The 20,459-nt window shown below is 40.1% G+C and overlaps 1 protein-coding gene across 4 annotated transcripts in view; it reads right to left on the reverse strand.

The window, feature by feature from the left end:
* Nucleotides 1-1,695: 1,695 nt before the first annotated feature.
* Nucleotides 1,696-20,459, reverse strand: part of pacsin1b (protein kinase C and casein kinase substrate in neurons 1b) — a 40,005-nt gene continuing 21,241 nt past the window's right edge. Inside the window, exons 1-10 of one of the 4 annotated variants that reach the window (XM_034205811.1) lie at nt 19,783-19,944; nt 10,577-10,700; nt 8,023-8,179; nt 7,682-7,917; nt 7,075-7,230; nt 6,481-6,656; nt 6,274-6,394; nt 5,281-5,405; nt 4,726-4,922; nt 1,696-4,137 (exon numbers count right to left, since the gene is read on the reverse strand). In XM_034205811.1, coding sequence (XP_034061702.1) covers nt 4,028-4,137; nt 4,726-4,922; nt 5,281-5,405; nt 6,274-6,394; nt 6,481-6,656; nt 7,075-7,230; nt 7,682-7,917; nt 8,023-8,179; nt 10,577-10,636 — 1,338 coding nt within the window. In that variant the 5' untranslated portion in view covers nt 10,637-10,700; nt 19,783-19,944 and the 3' untranslated portion in view covers nt 1,696-4,027. Of the gene's footprint in view, nt 4,138-4,725; nt 4,923-5,280; nt 5,406-6,273; nt 6,395-6,480; nt 6,657-7,074; nt 7,231-7,681; nt 7,918-8,022; nt 8,180-10,576; nt 10,701-15,930; nt 16,149-19,711; nt 19,733-19,782; nt 19,945-20,459 lie in introns of those variants that run through there. The other 3 variants (XM_034205815.1, XM_034205813.1, XM_034205812.1) reach the window with 3 other exon arrangements.

Here is a 20,459-nt window from a genome sequence, read left to right on the forward strand (position 1 = left end):
CAAATAGTAACAGTTATTATTCTTTGCAGGGCTGATGTCTCTCCAAGATAAAGAAACACATCAGGACATGCAAAAGATAAAAGCCTAGTAATGCAATCAACAGCAGTTTGTATTAGTTGATTATTTTTCTGCCATTTTTACATCACACAAATATCATTGAAATCAATGAACCTGTCTCATGTTGGGGAAAGTCCTGGGGCATTGTGGGAATTTTGTTGGCTTGTGTATTAACTGGCAGCAGGTGTGTAGATTACACTGGATGATACCAGTGGTGTAAAGTAACTAAGTGGATTTACTCAAGTACTAAGTACAATGTTGAGGTACTTGTACTATACTTGCTTGTATAGCGATCTGAGCACCAAGAAAAGCGCTGTATAAATAACATGTATTATTGTTATTATTATTACTTGAGTATTTCAATGTATTGCTACTTTGTACTTCTACTCCACTACAATTCAGAGGTAAATCGTGTACTTTTTCTCCACAACATTAATTTAATAGCTTTAGTTACTTAACAGATTTGGATAAATGATGTGAATACAATCAACTCTTAAATCAGACTTAAATTCACAAGCTACTCTGCAGTATACAAAGTGATTAAAACTATTATTCTGAAATTTGAACAATCTGCATAGTGAATACTTTTACTTTTGGTACTTAAAGTATATGTTGATGCTAATACTTTTGCACTTTTCCCTGAGTAACATTTTGAATGCAGGACTTTTACTTTAACAGAATATTCATAAACTGTGGTACATTTACTTTGACTTGAGTACAAGATCTGAGTACTTCTACCTCTGGAAGATACTGAAGGATTTGTGTGTGTTGGGATCTGTCTCACAACATGATGAATTATGTGACAATGATCTGAATGAGGTTACTACTGTCCTCTAGTGGCAGGTTGAGGTGTCAATCAGGTTAGATTTGATAGGTTTTGACTTTTGTATTTCCATTGTTGCTACTTTATACATTCAGACGTATACTTCTTAAACACATTTCAGAGGGGAATAATGTACTTTTAACTGAAAGCTTTAGTTACTTTGCTCCCACATCCCCTCATATTGTTGTTATGACCTTTGGAAGGCCTTAGGTACTTTAATTAAAGTATTTTTACTTGATACTTCCATTGGGGATGTTGTCCTTTTTAACTGTACTACATCTATTCGAAAGCTTTTGTGACTATTTCATTACTTATAAAGATTTAACATACAAAATGTCATAATACTATATGAATATGGTGCATTATTCGAAATCTAACTACACAACAACAGGTACATTCATTCATCAGCAATAATTATCTAATAATATAATGTTTAATAGTCAGTCACACAATATTTTCCCTGCTTAAAGACTCCACTTATACTTTAGGTACACTTTACCCTTTCATACTTAGACTGACATGCTTAGGCAGGACTTCTAACTTACTGTGATATTGCACATTAACTTATGTAAAGGATCCAATTTTTTTTACAATAGCATGTGTTGAAATGTGGTCAAATGTACACATTTTAATCGCAAAGAGTCTCATATGCCTCAGTTTTCTGATGACATCATTTATTTTTTGCGTATGCAGATAAACAGGCACTACAGTTTGGAAATAACAGCACTATGCTAAGAATAGAAAGATAAAGCCTTCTAAAAGATCCCTCAACATTGCAGATCAATGTTTTCAGACAGAAAAGAGAGAAGCATTTATGTTTTTTTAAATATGATTTACGGTTATTCAGTGTATCACAGGAGTGTCACAGTGGATGCAGCAGTTGTAGCTTTTACAGTACACTTGTCAAGAGTCCCATACATTGAAAATACACTTTTTTAAACCTTTAAACTCATCTTCAGTCATCACGAAGAAGTCCTGCGTGTTGTGTCGGTGTGTAAACTGAGCCGGAGTACAGCAGTCAGATTCAGTCGAGGCGAGTTCACTTTGTTTAACATGATGGTTGAGAGTCTCTGCAGTTGTCGGGTGGTAGATTTTGATAAGGCAATGTTGATTTCACCCCCCAGTGCTTACAAAGAGCAACATTTTTTTTTAAAAGCACACAGAAGCACAGACAGAGTACAAGAGACATTTCCCTACTGGATCTTTTAAAAGTGAACTTCTCTGTTAGAGCAATAAAAGGCCACTGTCTCATCAATATTTCAGACACAGATCCTCTTTCTGCTCTATTGTGCAGCCTTTTCTGTCTGCGTCAGTAAAACTACACCAACATTACTCATCGACATCGGTGTAGTTTACACCAACACCTGTGGTTACCCGGAGCAACGAACCAATCAACATGCACTTATACTCTTAGTTTGATTTTTTTGATTAACACAAAATAAGCAATAAAGACATGTACATTTGGTACACACTGAAATAGACCAATCATGTCCGACTATGTTATGCAATGCAAATCAATGGCATCATTGTCATCTGTTAAGGGTTTTAATTCCATCAAGACACTGTGAATAATTTGGTGGAAACAAATTGAGGCCATGCACTGGATCAGTCCAGACCAGAGCGGTTAACAGTGTGTGGGATCAGCATGCACACAATCAGAGAGACAGGAGCTGGAAGCTGGTAATGCCAAATCACTCACTCACTCATAGTAAACAATTAGCTGCAGCAGTCGATTGGAGATGAATAAATAAAATCCTAGGATGTGAAATGAAGTTGTTTCCAGGCAGGTTTGTTCAGTGCGCATGGGGTTATTATGAGTCCATTTGTGCATCAAGACAAAACAGGAGGACACACAGAATGAAATGTAATAGTTCTAACAGTATCAGTGACAGCGGAGGGAAGTGTAAACAACTCTTGCTCTGTTATGGAGGGGACATTTTTCCATTTCAAAGAGAAGCTCTGATCAGTGAATGTGTGTGTTTGTTATACTGATGATGAGCTGTCTATTATCTCGGTCCATAATGCTAATTCAGTGTCATGCTATGGAGAGCAGCAGGAAAACAACGACATGTATTAAAAGAATAGTTTTAAATATACTTATTCTGCTTATTCAGCCGAGAATAAGATGAGACGATCAGTACTACTTTCATGTTTGTGCACTATATGTGAAGCCATAGCTAGTTAGCTTAGCATGGCATAAAGACGTTAAGCATGAGGAAGTCAGCTAGACTAGACTGGTTTTTAAGATAAGATAAGATGTACTTTATTGATCCCAATTTGGGACATTTTTTGAAACTTCCTAAATAGAATTGTGTTTTTCGTTTGTTTAATTTGTACAAAAAAGTGACCAGTTGTGGTTTAATGGGGGAGGGGTTTGTGCTAAATATATTTTTTGGCCAGACGCAATGATTCCTTAAACTGCTGTTTATCGATTATTCACAATTTTGTATAGGTTAAAGCAGCTGAAACTGCAAGCCTAACACTCTCTGGAGTACATTTTCAATAGTTAACTTTAGAGCTTTAGAGGAGGTGGTTGGTATTTTTGGTTTCTTTCAAACAAAGCAAGGTTAGCTGTTTTAGTCTTTATGCTAGGCTAAGCTAATCTGGCCCTGGATGTAGCTTCACTTCACAAACATGAAAGTAGTATCAATCAAATTCTCAGAAGGAAAGCAAATAAGTAAATACCCCAAAACTATTCCTTTAATTTTAAACGTGTACATATTTCACAGAGAGGAAAAAACACTGTATTCAATGAGAAAAAACTGTACAAGCATCCAGGCTGTAAAAAAAAAGAAGAAGATTAAAATATATACATGAAATGCACAATGCATAGCTCAGGCTATCCAGGCACGACTGACGATACTGTGTCAGTGTCAGGATGAGAGAACACACTGTGTAGCATGTTAGCATCACATCTGAAATCAAACACAGCTACACAGAAAAGAGACTGAAATACTTTTGCTTCAGGTGCAGTATCAGGATGATGATTTAGTTTCATGATCTGGATGATGATTTAGTAAAGTCTTTCGCTGTGATGAGATGAAGACGGCTCTCTACGCCCGACGTGAAAAGGAAGCTTTGCTCTCAAGTCTCTGGCAATGTGCAGTTATGACTGGACGGTTCAGTCTGGGTTTTGCCCTCCAGCAGCTACATCGGCTCCACGTAATTGGCCGGGTAAAGACCCAGCTGGCCGCTCTCTAGGCGACCTTTACACCAACCCTGCTCGTCCTCGTCTTCAAGCTTAATCAGCTCGTCCCCTTTATCATAGGAGAGGAGACAGAAATAAACAACAACAACAGATTATGTGACTTCAGTCAATGTTAATCATAGCAGTCAACAAGAATATAAAAAGTGATATTCCACCAAAAATACTGTCTGTGAGTGTCTGATTTTGTACAAAGTGCTTTGAAAGGAATAGTTTGGCATATGGGGAAATACGCTGAACAGTTTTACTTATGAGGAATAGATTACTTTCATATCTATCTATTTCATGTTAAGCTTCATTCGGTAGCGGCTTAGCTTAGCATAAATACTGGAAATGTGATTGAGAGTCAATCCTGTATTGAAATGCAAACCTAGTTCATAGGGCATTGGTGTTATACAGAACCTTGTGCTACCAAGACGACTACAGATACTCTTAAGATTTGTCTTGTCCTTCGTTTGACTTTATGAAACATAAAGACAGTATGGCAGCAGGAACAATTCTTGAAAATCTTAGGTTCGTTTGAAAATCTTTGCTAGCTTGAGTTGCAGGGATTCACTGTTTTCTAGATTCATCTTTCTATGTAAAACGTATATTTGGCTGCAGGAAATCCTCAGTGTCTTTCCAGTAACGGGACCCTCACCTGCTCTGAAGCTGAGCTCGTCCTGCTCTTGTCCGTCGTAGTCGTACAGCGCTCTCACTCTCACGCCTTTTACCACGTCCTCCTCGAAGGGGTTCGCTCCTCCGTTGGTGTCGTTGCCCGAGTCTGGGGCGGTCTGATCCTCGTCCGACCACTCTGTGGAGGCCATATACGCCTGGTTCTTCTCGTTGCTGCTCACACTGAAACATTTTAGAAGAACATTGATGCTCAGTTTAACCAGCAACATCGATCAATGTCAGGAAGTCAAAATGCTACCTCTGCTGCGACTGCAACTGTGACTGTGTATGTTTTACTCTGTTGAAGTGTGTGCAGTCAGTGTTTTTCCTTCACTTAATACATTTTTAAATAAATATTCCTGCAAAACCATTACAGTACTTTCGTTGTACTGTGTTGTGGTAAGAAGATGGCAAAAGTTGCTTGTAATAAAATACTATGCAAAGACAGTGTGGTGATGGACAATCTCTCTCGGCATTGGGAATTTTGCAAACATCTGCTAAATAAAATGAAGAATATTACTAAAATGGTGTTTAATCTTACCTCCCCTGGTCTTCAGCTTGAGCGTGGTTGACTGCTGTTGTGACGTGGGTCAGCATGACGCCGTCGCTGCTTTTCTTCAACTTTTCTTTCTTTGAAATGTTATGGGTAAGGTCGGGGTTGTATTCCTGAAAAAAACAAGAGACAGCGTATTTAGCTTTGAATGTTTGCACTGCACAGGAAATAGTCTTTAAATCCAGGTAGCACTCAGTGTGTCACGTTTAATTATTATATATTTTGAGTCACATCTATCAATATAATGCTCCCTGACAATACCATCCATCCATCTTCTACCGCTTATCCGGTGTCGGGTCGCGGAGGTAGCACTTCCAGCTGAGGGCCCCAAACTTCCCTCCTTATGGCAGCCTTACCAGGAGCCCGAACCAATGATGGACCCGTAGATTGAGAGCCTTGCCTTCTGGCACTTATCAATACGTTGTTCCATAACTTTACCCAATACATTTTTACACATTTTTGGAAAATGGTCAGCTCCCACTTTACTTAATGTTATCTCCGTTATCTATATTATGTGTTTGTAAGCAGCATTTCAGAAAAATCTAAATTAAACTTGGTTGAAAGTTGGAGCCTGGGCAAAGGAAGAACCTATTCAGTTTTGTAGTGGATCTGAATCACAATTCGGAGACACATTTTATTTTTGACTAATGAAAAGGCCTTCACAAGAGTCTGCCACCACATAACATACACTTTAATTAAATATACAAGATGTTGGATTACATTTTTATTAGTTAAATTAAGACAAAGCCAGGCTAAATGTTTCCCCTTTCTCCCTCTCTTTATGCTATGTTAAGCTTTCTGACTAGCTTTAGCGTCATAGTAAGGGTACACACATGAAGGTTTTATACATTTTCTTATCTAACTCTGAGCAAGGATCTAAAAGGGTATGTCCCATAATGTCATACTATTCCTTTCCTACTGTTTAAAGCATAACACTGCAGGGCCCATAGTGATGATGCCTTATTGGTCTTGTGTCTCTACCTCAAACTGTGGCCAGTTCATATGCATGCCGGGGCCGTGAGTGTTGCTGAACCACTTCAGATCTTCCTGCGGGCTGGACGATGTGATAGTGCGTTCAAGTTCTTCGTACACTGCGGCATAGCTGTGAAGATGATAGTGAGGATTTAGTACATGTAAAGGATTATCTGATTTCTCGTCTTTTAAACAGTTTTATAAACATTTCAAAACCTTTCGTCTTCTGTGAGGTTGAGGTGGCGCTTGACGTCCAACAGCACCTCCCTGAGGAAGCTGAGCCTCTTCTCCTCAAACTGCTGGGACTGATCGAACACCAGCTCCATGTTCTCCATGTACTGCGGAGTGCACTTACTCAGCTCATCCAGAGCCTTCTCATACTTCTCCTTGGCCTAGGTGGAAACACACACACACAAAATATACACTTAACAGAAATAAATGACATTTTACGAGATCTCACTGATCGGGGGACAACACAAGCTTGTCCAGTGGTCAATGCTAACAACCTTCCAAGTGTCATAAACGGGTTTTCAAAGCATAAGAAAGAATCTAGTGTGAAGGTCAAGGGATTTCAATGGGACCGGAGCCACTTAGGCAAGAGGGAAGCTAATGTTGGAGTAGTGATGGAAAGGGGGAGGTGTAGTATTCAGTCACACATTAATAATGCTACACTGGACACAGCTGTGTTGCCTTTATAACACTCGGCCCAGAGAAACCAGCTCTACATCTTAAAATAGCCTGTGAGTGGATTTTGGCTTAATTGTAGAAAACAGCTCCTGCATAATAAGCACCGATAGTCGATGCTCTCACCTTCTGTGAGTCCTGTTTGCATTTTTCCAGTTTCTCCGAGAGTTTCTTCTGCTGGTCAGCGGCCGCTGAGGCCTCTCCCTTACTGTTGGCCTCTCTGGTGGACGCCAGCTTCTCCTCTTTGCAGGCCATGTGGTAGGACTTCTTGGCAGCCTCGAGCTAAAATAACAAGATGATACAAACAAATATAACCTTTTTTGCACCGAAGTGTTTGAGTAAATCTACACATTTCACAAATACTGTAGACAAAAGCATAAGATCAGATAGAAAAATCCTTTATTGGTTTTTGCAGTGTTACACCAGCAATTGGGATAGTAAAATAACAAGAACAGTCACTCAAATTAAACTTAAGAAAGACATAAGTAGACAGATTGACTACAAATGCCATTGCTAGTTAGAAAAAAGTAATGCTGCAGCCAAAGATGATTTCAGAAGTGATTTCAATGCTCATCATAATTTCCTTAAGCCAAAGTTTAAGATATTAAATTGTTTGATCTCCCTAATTAATTGTCCAAAATCTACCAATATTCAGTACGATATCACATAAGACATAGGAAGGCGGCAAATACTTCAAACTTAAAGCTGAGTTGATAAAAGCACACTTCCTCACCTCTTTTAGCTTTTTGGCCCAGGGTTTCTGGGCCTTCTTGAAGCCCTCGTCCGCCTCTTTGGTTTCCTTGAATCCGCCCATCATCTGTTTGTGGTACAAGTCTTTCTGCCAGTTCTTCACTTTCTCAAAGTCCTCATTGATCAGGCTGTTTTTCACTTCCTGGTGAAGCTCGCTCACCTTCTCTGCCTCTGTCATCATCCCAAACCAAGCTCGCTCTACTGTGCCGTACTGAGGCCCTGGTGGAGGGAGGAAAGGAAGTAAGTCAGGTATAGTTTAATATAAAATGCGAAATATATGTTTTCTTAAAAAATACCTGCTAATTAATATGACACATCGCATACCTTTGTCTACCAGCTGTCTCCATCTCTTGGACCACTCGGTCAGTTGCTGTGCGTAGCCTTTCTCGATTTTGGCACGCTCCTGGATGCAGTTCATCAGGTCATTGCAGAGCCGGTGACCATCGTCGATCCGCTTCACTGCACGTTTGTAGTTCCCAACCTTATATTTAAAAAAATCAAGTTACTTCTATTTTTTCTATTAAAGTTATAACACACTTTGAAATTTGGGACATGAGCTTAGTTGCTTTCTTGGTTAGTTTAATAGAGTATCTGTACCACATCTGGATGAATAGCTTAGCTTAGGTTAGCATAAAGACTAGCATGATGACCTAAGTTAATATCAATCAATCGATTGAATTGTATCTACATTGCATTCTATAACAAATTACACATTGTCTCTATTGGTTTCCATTAGAAATCTTAAGAGTTGCTTGCTTGTGAGCTCCTAGCTTCTTCTCCTTCAACTCTTATCAAACGAGCTGCGTTTCTTAAATGTAAAAATGTTCCTGTGACTGCTGTTTCATCACTTTCTTGTTAAAGAAGAGCACATTACCTGAGTTTCCACTCTTTTATACATCTGAATACAGATATGCACAAATATGAAGAAACTAACAGGTAGTGAAAAGGCTAACGGTGCAAGGGAGCAGTTGGGGGTTCGGTGCCTTGCTCAAGGACACCTACCCAGGAGGTATCTCCACTAAGTCATTTTTGGTCTAATTTGGAATGAATGGAGACTTGAACCGGCCTCTCAGTTTCGAAGCCAAGTCCCTACAGACTGAGCTACTGCCGCACCAGGATAGACTTTAAGGTTTGGATTAGTGAAGTGGAGATCGACTTTTAAATCCTTCTGCCGCTTTAAAAATGAAGCTGTGACAGAGATTTCCAATGCCACCTTGTGTCTTGCTATTACAACAAAGTGTCAATTTCATGGCAATGAAAAACTGTTGGATCACTGTGTGAGGTGCCGCCTTTAAAAGGCACTCAGCCTGCAGGTGCTGCATTTAGGCAGGAAGGAACAGCAGGGAAGAGACTGCTGTGTGAGCAACTTATGAGATGAAGGGAGGGGGGCATTAATGTTGCATCATTTACAACTCTCCGTGGTCACAGGAGCAGCAACCTCCCAGAGTTATCTTTGCCCAGAGACAGAGTGAGAGAGACTCAAAGAGATGGAGGCTCCAAGCCCACAGTACGGCATTCATTTCACACTTTAAAAGAGAAAATATGTCTGCTTCTTTGCTGAATGCATAAAAGGTGTTCACCTATACCGCACCCTGTACAAGACACTCAACAAATCTGATGCGTGGACTAAATGAAAGCAGCCGGTCAGAATAACGTGTGTATTCCCCCCCAGCCCCTGCGCTTCAGTGGAGTCAGCGATCAGCAGCACTGCAGCAGCGGTGATGTAGTGACTGTCTGCTGCTCACAGACACCTCTGCTGCTCAGCTGATTGCTGGTCGCAGAGACGTGACGAGGATAAAACACGACCGAGCCCGGGAGGAAATGGATTATGAAACTTTGAACCTGTGAAGTGATGACACATATTTTCTGTCTCGAGTACTCACTGAAACACGTCATTCATCTTACATAGTGTCTCAACATGAAGCTGAATGATAGATGGATTGAGTCAATATTGTCTGTAGCTTAATCAAATGCTGTCCTGTTTGCTCACTGGGAGTCAGCTCTCATTTATAATGACTTGTGGGAACTTATTGCTCAAATTACTGAGGACTGTTTGTTCTCAGGGAAGGTTGTTGTTGATGTAAACACAGAGGAGAAACTTGACATAGTGTCATCAAGAGCTAAACAATACATCAATTATTAAATGGGTTAATTATTAATAATCTGCCACCATATCAATAAAGTATCAGTTATTATAAAAGCAAACATGTCAACTTCAGCCCCAGCTTCTCCGTTGCTGCTTTTGTTTGTAAAATGTGACTATAATCTGGATATTTTGGGCTTATTATTATATATTAAGAGACTTTAGGAACGAGTTTTCTATATTTTACGACTGCATAATCGATTCATTAAGAAAACACTGAAATTATTCAATATTAAAAATGATGCTTTTTTGCAGCCCTATTATCATCAGAGCTCTTGCTGGTTTGTTTGTTGTAAAGGTTTTAATTGTTCCACTAAGCGTCAGAAATAATAGGGTGCAAAGGTCGAAAAACTGCCCTTTGATTGATTTAAGGTAGGTTTTCTCCATAAAAAATATATATTCCACCCTTGTTGCTCTTATTCTCAGCTGCATAACAGAGGATTTAGCATGCTCGGTCACTCATTATGCAATAATTGCACTAAAAGTGTTGTCATTATTATGAAAACCGCAACAGATCTGTGCTGGCTCAGAAATCACCAAGTGATCGATCACTATTGATATATTATTTGTAGATGTGTTGAATTGAGTGTTTATGTGTGCCTCTGTGACTTGTGGCAGTTGATGAATGAGATGTTTCCTCTCCCCTCCCAGGTTCGGTGAGAGCTCATCACTAAGCACGCAGTGTCAGTTCCCACTTAAGTTTAATCTGTCAGAGACTGTTCCACGCTGTCTCACCTCCCAGAAACTATCCGTGGTCTCCTCCAGGCTGGCGGACTCGTCGTAGGCTCCAGACATGGTCTCCAGATTTGGCAGGATGGCTTCAGGCGGTGTGGCTCTGCAGAGTTACGCTCCTCATGCACTGTGAGGGAGAACGAGCACAGAGGGTGTTAATGATAAATATGGTTATGAGCTCCAAAGACTGATGCTACATAATGTGGCTCTGGCTCCATTCAATTAATAATGTCACTGGTACTGGATGTGTCTTTTGTACATTTATATTTCTATTTTTCTCTAATATTTTATGGATGTGATAATTACATTTAAAAAACGTTACGATTAAACGCTTATTCTTGCAGTTTATGTGATCACAACACCATAGAATGAATCTATATTGTTCAGGCTCTTTTAATACTCACTAACGTTGTGTCGTGGATGTCAAAGTGGAGCGAAAATGATTATGTAATGAAGAAAAAAAGGGCAGCACACATGAAAGATTACTATCCACGCAGCTTTATAACAAAGAACAAAAGAGAGTGTGACGATGGTCGCTGACAGAGGAATTACATATTCATGGCCCGGATTAAATGGATGCAGGTTGGAAGCCAGTCTATGAAATAAAGTCTTAGGCTGACAATAAAAGATTGTTTCAATTATGTGCGATTGTTTTACGATGCCTGTAAAATGTCCAAACGTTTTTTTAAATGCATGTCACAAACTCCTAGAGCAAAAGACGTCTTTAAATCGCTAAATCGTCCGTCAAACAGAAGGGTATTTGATTTACAATGGTTAAATATGTGCGAGCAAAACCTTCTCAAAATGGAGCTGGAACGAAGGATTCTCTGGTATGTTTAATAGGAAACATGGACTCAAACCATCAATCAATTATTCATTTATTTCAAGGAACACATCAACTAATCCATAAATGGTTTCAGCTTGTGGATCATTCATTAAAAATAAATGCCCCTTATAATACTCGTAAACCACAGATTACCTCTTCAAATTGCTATTTGTATATGAACAGCAATCTAAAAGCCCAATAACTTTCAATAAACAGATAAGTATATTTGATTGACTGAATTTCTGTCGTGTCAATCAAACTGTTGACATTTACAACTTTGCAAACAGATACTGCAGATAACACAGCTGAATGAGATAATGCACCTTTGTACAGAGTCCAATCTAAAGGTGACAAATCATTGATTACTATCTGTGTTTATTAAAAGCTCATCACCTGCGCATTTTAATCTACGCAATACTTTCCACACTGATATCAGTTAGGGACTTAAACAACTACAATTACCCTCATACCCTGTTCCTCTACTTTCCTGAGATGACTTGTCAATACATGTAATGACTGGCTAATGACTATCAGTGGTTTCTTTAAGAACTCTGAAACCTAATTGCAAAATAATCTTCCCTCATTTAAATCAACTAACATTGTCCAAAGGCCTCACTGGACCAAATGATGCTGCTCCAGAACTTAAAGTAATAACTGATCAAATAACGCATGTTAAAGATTGCATGTGATATTTACAATTAAGAGCACAACATGAGAGGGGGATCTATGTATCAATCCTACTGGGAGCGGACACAAGGGTCCATGGGGTTCTTGTTGGAAAGGTCGGTCCAACAAGAACCAAGACACACACAAAAATCACAGATATGCTAAATGAAATGCAAAAAAAACAAAAAAAGCCACAAAAAAATCAGCAAAATTACCACAAAAACTGCAAATAGATGCTACATAACTACAGAAGATGCACAATTAGATGCAAAAAAACACAACTAAAATGCATAACAACAACAGAGAGACACAAATGACCACTAAGTAACCTAAGCTTTGGTCTCAGAGGCCGAGTTTCTCAAATTCTGTCCATGTTAGTGTCTTTATACACTGATTATAATAAGAAAAGCCATAACACAGAATAAAGGTGCAGTGATCTATGACTAATGACGTTTCAATGACTGCAGACTGTCAGCATGAGTGAAGACACAGGCCGTTTCTCAATCGCGAGTATACCTGCTGCAGCAACTATTTCAAGTATACTACGTCAGAGTGGCGCAGAATGCTGGGCATTTAACATGCATTTAAACAAGACGTAGTATACTTGAAATAGTTGCTCTGCAGCAGTTTTACTCGCGGTTGAGAAACGGCCACAGACTGAACATTATCCTGATGCTGCTGCAGCCTCCTCAGAGCGCGCCTCACCTCCACATGTTCAGGTTAGGGCTGCTCGATTATGGCAAAAATCATAATCTCGATTATTTGGGTCAATAATTGATATCTCGATTATTAAAAACGATTATCCATTTACTTTGAAAACATCCATTTATTGAAAAAAGGGTTAGTAGACAGTATGTTTTGAACAGTTGATTACCCTGAACTTTAAGTATAATTCAACTGAAAAAACTATTTTTTTTTTTTTTTTTTTAAATAAAAAATAAATAAAATAATAATAGTAATTGTTTTATTTCGATTATGTTGTTTTACACACATTCACACAGCGCGCTGAAATCATGCTGGGCTCTAAGTAAGACACAGTTAGCCACAGGCAACGAGTTGTTAAGGCTTCATAAAAGCCGAATCACATCGAACCTCGTTATTTTTATGATATATGGCGTGTGGCGTAGTGGATTCAGGTTCAAACCCCGCAGCATGTCGTTGTGTCCCTGGGCAAGACACTTCACCCCAAATTGCTCCTGTGGGGATTGTCCACAGTATTGAGTATGTAAGTCGCTTTGGATAAAAGCATCTAACAAGTAACATGTAATGTAATGTAATATATTATCGTTGTCTAAAATGACTGATAAACTCTTTTTGGTATATAAAACAAAATAACATAAGCAATAAAAAAGGCTAAACTTTTTTTTTTTTTTTTTTTAAGGGGATATAGAAGAAAACTTAATTTTGAAATGCTAGTATGCTACTATCATTCTTTTTTGTTATTGTTTCCTTTTGTGTGTTGCATATATCTGCACAGGGATCTTCTTTGGAAGACACCAGATATCTTTCCTCAAATATATGTGTTTTTTAGCAGGAATCTGTGTTTCCTGTATCTTGACAACAAAGGTGTTGAAGGTTAGCATGACCCATAGTTCTAATGAGAAGAAGGCCCAATGTGAAAAATACTAGATTTGAAGTCTTGGATATCAGAGCTTCCCACCTGCACAAGGGCTCTCCATATTCTTTAGACAATCCTCAATTTCAACTTGACTTCTTTTATTACAAAATAATGGAGATTTTGTTTCCTTTTGGATAAATCAAAGAAGTGATACCCCACCCAGAATGCAAGATGCATTACACAGAATAGGAAGTAGGATATGTATGCAAGGGGGGCAGGAGCTCCAAATACACACACGCACCAACAAACAGAACAGCAGACCAAGATAGAATGCAAAGTGAGGATGCAAATGAACTGGATGAGAAATATGAGATGATAAGATCAACAGGAAGAGTTATTTGACAATGCTGTTATCCGCACAGTGAAATGTCTGTAGCTACAGACGAGTTTCACCGAGCCTCCATGGGAATACAAATATCAATAACCAGGTGATACTGTAACAGCATCTGATAAGGGTTTCTGGTTCTGTGATGTTGTAATTATGAATCGGTCAAGATACGAGAGGCCATTTTCTAAATGCTGAGAATGAGTCATCTAATCTCTGAGTGGATGACAGGATTTGCATTTGATAGAGACATTTGGCGATTCTGTAAAAATGCTCATGTTATTTCCTAGTTACGGCCCCTACACATGGCGGCGTGCGTTGCCGCTTCAGCGCTTCTGTCCATTCACTTTGAATGGGGTGACGTCACGCCTCGCCAAACTGCATTGTGGGAGCAAAACGTAGCTTTTCTCGTGGTGCTCGCTGCAAAAGTAGAGCAATGTTCTACTTTTGACGCTTCGACGGAAGCGTCAGCCAATCGAATCATATGCCAGTACAAGCTCTAGCCAATCAAACCGCTGCTTGTGTGTCCGGGGCGGGAGATTCAGGTGATTGGTTGTTGGTCTAGCTTCAGACACGCACGCCGCCGTGTGTAGGGGCCGTTAGATAACAACATTGAAACCATTTGCTTGTCTGTACAATCAATATGAAGCCACAGCTAGCAGCGAGATAGCTTAGCGTATAGCACAAAGGCTGAAAAAAGATGCCTGGTTCAAAAGTAGAGAAAAATCTGCCTAACGTTCATAAAACCAAGTTGTAGTTTTACGCAGGTTGATGTGTCTGAATAACTTCTCCTAAATGTAAACAAATTATAACGCTTTGTCCAGTTTTTAACCTAAGCTAAGCTGACCGACTACCAGCTGTAGCATATATATTCAACCCAAATGAATGATCCTTTCAAACTTCAAGACCAATATTCTATGCCTGTAATTTATGCAATCAAATCGGATAACATTTGCTTGCAAATACTGCTCAAATCACAACTTGTCTTTGTCTCAAAAGTTTATGAAACCCCAAGGTACAGTTCCAGGACAGCATTTCTTATAACGCCTATATTCATGTCTTTACTCTGACCTGACACCACCAGCTGATTAGAAATCGACGGTTAGGTATTTGTCTTATAATGAAAGAAAAAGAAAAAAACAAAGCAAAATCTGCCAATGAAGAAATATGTGAACTAGAAGATGGTGTGATCTTTTTCGATAGCAGATCAGGGGGAGGGGTGGAAGCAGCATCGATATTTGGGTCAACCTTGTACCGATGGATGGAGCCACACTTGACAATGAAGGAGGATGAAATGTGAGAGGGAGGAGAAGGAAACTCCAAAATCTAGATAACTGAGAGCAAATTCCACGGGGGTCAAACCCAAAAGCTTTGAGCAAAACAAACGCCTCGGTGGGATGCAGCGTGAAGCATGGCATGAGTGTTTATCATGGTTGGTTAATCCATTAGCTACAAGTCGAGAGGGGGGCTATTGTTCATGCTAGCCCTTTGCTTGTCTCGCAGATAGTCAGATCGTAGTGTCAGAAAAAACAGCCACAGACTCCTTCCACTTTGTTAACATGGAACAGACACACACATGTTTCACAAATCTGATTGTTTATCTAGGAGTGCACTAGTTGTTCAATTTACCCAGACAAACAATACCACACACAAACATTGGCAACACCCTCCAAGGTTTAGTCACCATCAGATTGCTTCCTGCTTCCCTCTTCTTCTCCTCTTTCATCAATACATACTGCAGTCCAAAGATCAACATCCTCACAAGCAAACCATGAGACATCACTGGGAATCCCCATCCCTCTCAAGCAGCCATACAGCACACAGACAGAGCCAGTAGCATCAAGACGTCAAGAGAGCCCAGCACCAAAACAAAGAGCGTCCACACACCCAGAGAGAGGGAGCCCCCCGCAACAAAAGCTTACCCCCAGTCCTCCATTAACAGCGGCTAAGGCTACAGCTAAGAGACACGTGGGCTCCTCCAGCAGGCAGACCCTCTCCTCCTCTTCTCCCCCTCCTGTTTGCTTATATTTGTGCCTTTCTGACTGGCTGTGCCACGGAGCATCAGCGTGCAGAGCGGGAGAAGAGGAGCACTAATCTGTGATGTGAGATCTTTCTGCCCGGAAACACTGTTCAGGAACTGCGTGTGTGTGTGTGTGTGTGTGTGTGTGTGTGTGTGTGTGTGTGTGTGTGTGTGTGTGGTGGGTGTGGGTGTGATTCTCGCAAGAGTGAGGGATAATCCTGTGTTGCTTTGCCTGAATGGCTGAGGCAGAGCAGCAGAGCAGAGAGCAAGAGAGAGGGAGAGAAAGGGGAGGGGTGGAGGAGATGAACACTGTGGATGCTGTAGTGTGTGGATGTGAGGTGTGCAGCCTTTGGTCAAACTGGTGCTGGTGACATGTGAATGTCTATTAACAGAACATATTGGGTATCGTTCGTTACTAAGGAGGACATTTTCTTTTTTGTCAGCATTATTACGGAGGCACTTCATGGCTGAAGGGTGTAGATTTCGGAATTTCTTTATGACAGTCAACTGAAACTCTTGAAGTTCAGGGACGTCATGTTGGGCATTGGCGTTAATCAGCATTTCCCATCATTTGCTGACATTTTCTAGACTAAACAGCTAATTTATTAATCAACAATATAGGTGACAGTCTGACAGATGAATGAACAATGAAACTAATGAAATACATTGCAGCCTAATTCACTGCCACACAGGTCCTCAGCTTACCACATTGTTTTACAAAAAGCTCAGTTAGCTTCAGTGTTCAGATGTAAACACTGGTAACAGACTCTAGAAAAGATACATTTTAGAAAAAATTCAAGTTAGTTTTCGCTTGGTTTAACTCAGTTTGGACATATTCTGTGAAGAAAATAAGAGCAGTCTAAAATGGCTGTAGAAGGGGAAATGATAGAACATTTCCATATTTTGGTCCAGTGATCCAGATAATATAAAAGGCTCCATTTTCAAGTCCAGTGTAACACAGGCAGGGTGGGGGCTAGCCAACAGGAGATTATGAGAATATGAAGCAGAGCATTAGGAGGGTGGAGGAGATCCTGGGGTAGATATACGTAAGCTGTTCTGAATGTGCCTGAAGTCCAGAGAGCAGGTCTGTGCTGTTGACATGGCAGCCATAAAATGATTAATTATTAGACAACTTGTCATAAAGACTCTGAAACATTTCAGCTGTTTGAAAAGGTGAAAAGCAAACACAGTCAATTGAAAAAGATCACAAATGAAACAACTTAGCATAGATAAAGTAGTTCATATTTCCCTGCCCCTTTCTATGGCACCATTATTTTTAAACGAGACGTTATCAAAGACATCCTGTGCCTTTCAAATCCAGGAGAACAAGAGAGGGAGACATCAGAGTCTTTGATCCCCCTGCCAACCAGAAGGACACAAAGTCACTGTGTGATGACCCGACTGTCACCATGAATCAGACCTCGACGACAGCAGAGAGAAGAGGGGGCGACACTGGTCAAAATCTGATATGAAGTCCAAAAGCAGAACATAGAATAAGAAAGAAGACTATCACACATGACAAATATGGGTTTATTAATGAGACTAAAAGTCCATAGCAATGCTAGCAGATCTGTGTGGGAGCACTTCAGCAGCTAGCAGTATCCTTGAGCTAAATGCTAACATGCTCAAATGTGAATGTCTATAAGTTAACTAAGTTTGCATTAAAAAAACACCTCAAAATAACAAAACAGTGCACTCCACTTCAGTTCATCCATCACACTGAATGTGAGACAAAGGCAACAGGACCACAATACATAAGAAAGACAGCTAATATTTTCCAAAGAATATCTAAACGTGAGATGACCCTTCAAGGAAAAGCAAGCAGATCATTGAATGTTATGCAGCCTGTCAGTCTGAACAGTTTTAAACCAAGTCTTCACCCTAAAATGAATGATTCCCCTCATGGGGACTTCCAATTTGTCCCTAGTCCCAACACGTGACTATGTAAACAGATGTCCCCACAAGTATAGTACACACTACACACACACACACACACACACAGCACACACACACACACACACACAGCACACACACACACACACACACACACACACACACACACACCACACACACACACACACACACACACACACACACACACACACACACACACACACACACACACACACACACACACACACACACACACACACACACACACACACACACACACACACACACACACACACACACACACACACACACACACACACACACACACACACACACACACACACACACACACACACACACACACACACACACACACACACACACACACACACACACACACACACACACACACACACACACACACACACACACACACACACACACACACACACACACACACACACACACACACACACACACACACACACACACACACAGTGCCCTCACTGCCCTCCAAGCACAGACACGTCCAGCTCGGTGAGATCTTTGGCCACATTATTCAAATGCAGCACTTTGTCTTTCCCTCCGGACAAACTACGCTGCTGCTGCTGCCCTCATCACATTCCTGTTCTATATTTAGAAACCCATTCATCAATATTTCACGCAGCTGTAAACAGATAAAGGAGATGACCAACATGGCTCACGTGGAGAAACTCTTAAAGGTTTGATGTAATCTCAAATCACTGTCAAGACAATTAGATTATAAAACAGAGATGAATGCAAGATGGCTGCATTGAACAAGACCTGTCTGTGTGACGTGTTTTACACATTGAATGTTAGAAAACTAAATGAAGGTCACACCGGAAACAATATAAAACTATTTAGTGTAGTGCAAACTAAGCCCAGATCAGTGTGTGAGTTCAGTTGGAATGCAATAAAATGTAATAAAAATACACTCCTCTCTTATTTAATATCACCACTGAGAGTCCCTGATAAACAATACACCCCGGCTTCTCAGTTGACATCTCTGCAGGTAAATACAAATGAAAAGGAGGAAAGATAATCTGTATCCCTCCCTCAACAGCTGTTAATGTTTTGAGGAAGCCTCTGTAAAAAAGGCTTTTAACCCTCAGCTGTTCGAGCTGTTGCTCAATAACCAGCAGTAAAAAGATTGCAGTTGTTGTGCAATTCTAGGGGAAAGAATGTGTAGCTTTGCGAATAAAAAAGTAAACTCAGAAGATGGGAAATACCATTATTCAAAAGGGCAAGAAGAGCCTATAATTTGTGTTGAAATATATAATATATATAATGTATGGCAGCCAAAATGATTTGTCAAAACGTTGGCAACCAGACGGCAGAATAAGTGAAACTCATTCCTGATTTTCTGCAATATGAATGTATCATTAATAATACAGAAGTTCTGCACACCAGCAGACTAAAATACCTTTACAAAGGTTTTATTTTTAGCAGAACACAATCATGCCTCCATTGGAAATGTCAGTGGTCAAGTGGCATTGTGGGTAAGGTTTTGACTAGGAAGAAGGGAGGAAAAGACAATATCTCATGTTTTGTTACATATATTTTTATGATTAAGTCTAACACCATGCTTTATCAGTTGAGTATTCTTTTAAAGACTATACTTTCAATTAGACAAGGCAAAGATCGACGTCCAAATGAACTTAATCTAAGATGACAATCTCTGATCGTTCTGTCCATGACCCTTTTAAAACAATCCTTAAATACAAATAACCCATTCATTCAATTCTTCATCAAACAGGAAAAAAGCTCACAATGACACAGCTCCAAAAATACAGCAATGAGGTATTAAAATAGACATAATGATCAGAGCAGATTACTGAACCTCGTCTGTCCTCTCTGCGGCCGCTCAGTCTTCAGTCAACAGCCTCAATTTCTGACAGCCTTCAGGAGAACTGTCACCTGAAACTGAGTGAAACCGTGTCGCTGCTCCACGGCAACCATGACACATCCTTCAATCCAGAACGCCTTTTCCACACACACACACCCACACTGAACTTTGACATTTCCCTGAGAAGACACATTAAACCATCAATAATTAGCTTGCTGCTAAGGTAGGGTGGAGACGTGAGGGCTCTCCCTTGTTACACACATTCTTATACCTGTGCCATGTATTCAGAATGAAGGACAAAATTACATGAGTAACTCATCGAAAAGATAAAGAAAGCAGACCGGAAGAGCAGAGACAGGAGACGGTCACAGGAAAGGGCAGATAACGTTTGTTCTGTGAAGGACAGGCAGGGATGAGTCAACATCGGGGAAACAGCTGCGTCTCTTTAATCGATACAGATTTGCTGATGAATAGTCTGAGTCTCCTTCATTTGAAGGGGAGACTTGTCCTAGGTTGGGCAATATTTAAAATAAAGATGCCTTGATAGGAATGAGTCCTAAAAGCCGAAACTTAGCTAGTATTTTACTACTTGAGGTTCCCTCATCTTGAGATTAATGAAATAAGGTCTGTGGTCAAAACAAGATGAAGAAATGTTAAGGTTTTGCTATACA

Source organism: Gymnodraco acuticeps, unplaced genomic scaffold (genome assembly GCF_902827175.1).
Source record: "Gymnodraco acuticeps unplaced genomic scaffold, fGymAcu1.1, whole genome shotgun sequence".
NCBI lineage: Eukaryota > Metazoa > Chordata > Actinopteri > Perciformes > Bathydraconidae > Gymnodraco > Gymnodraco acuticeps.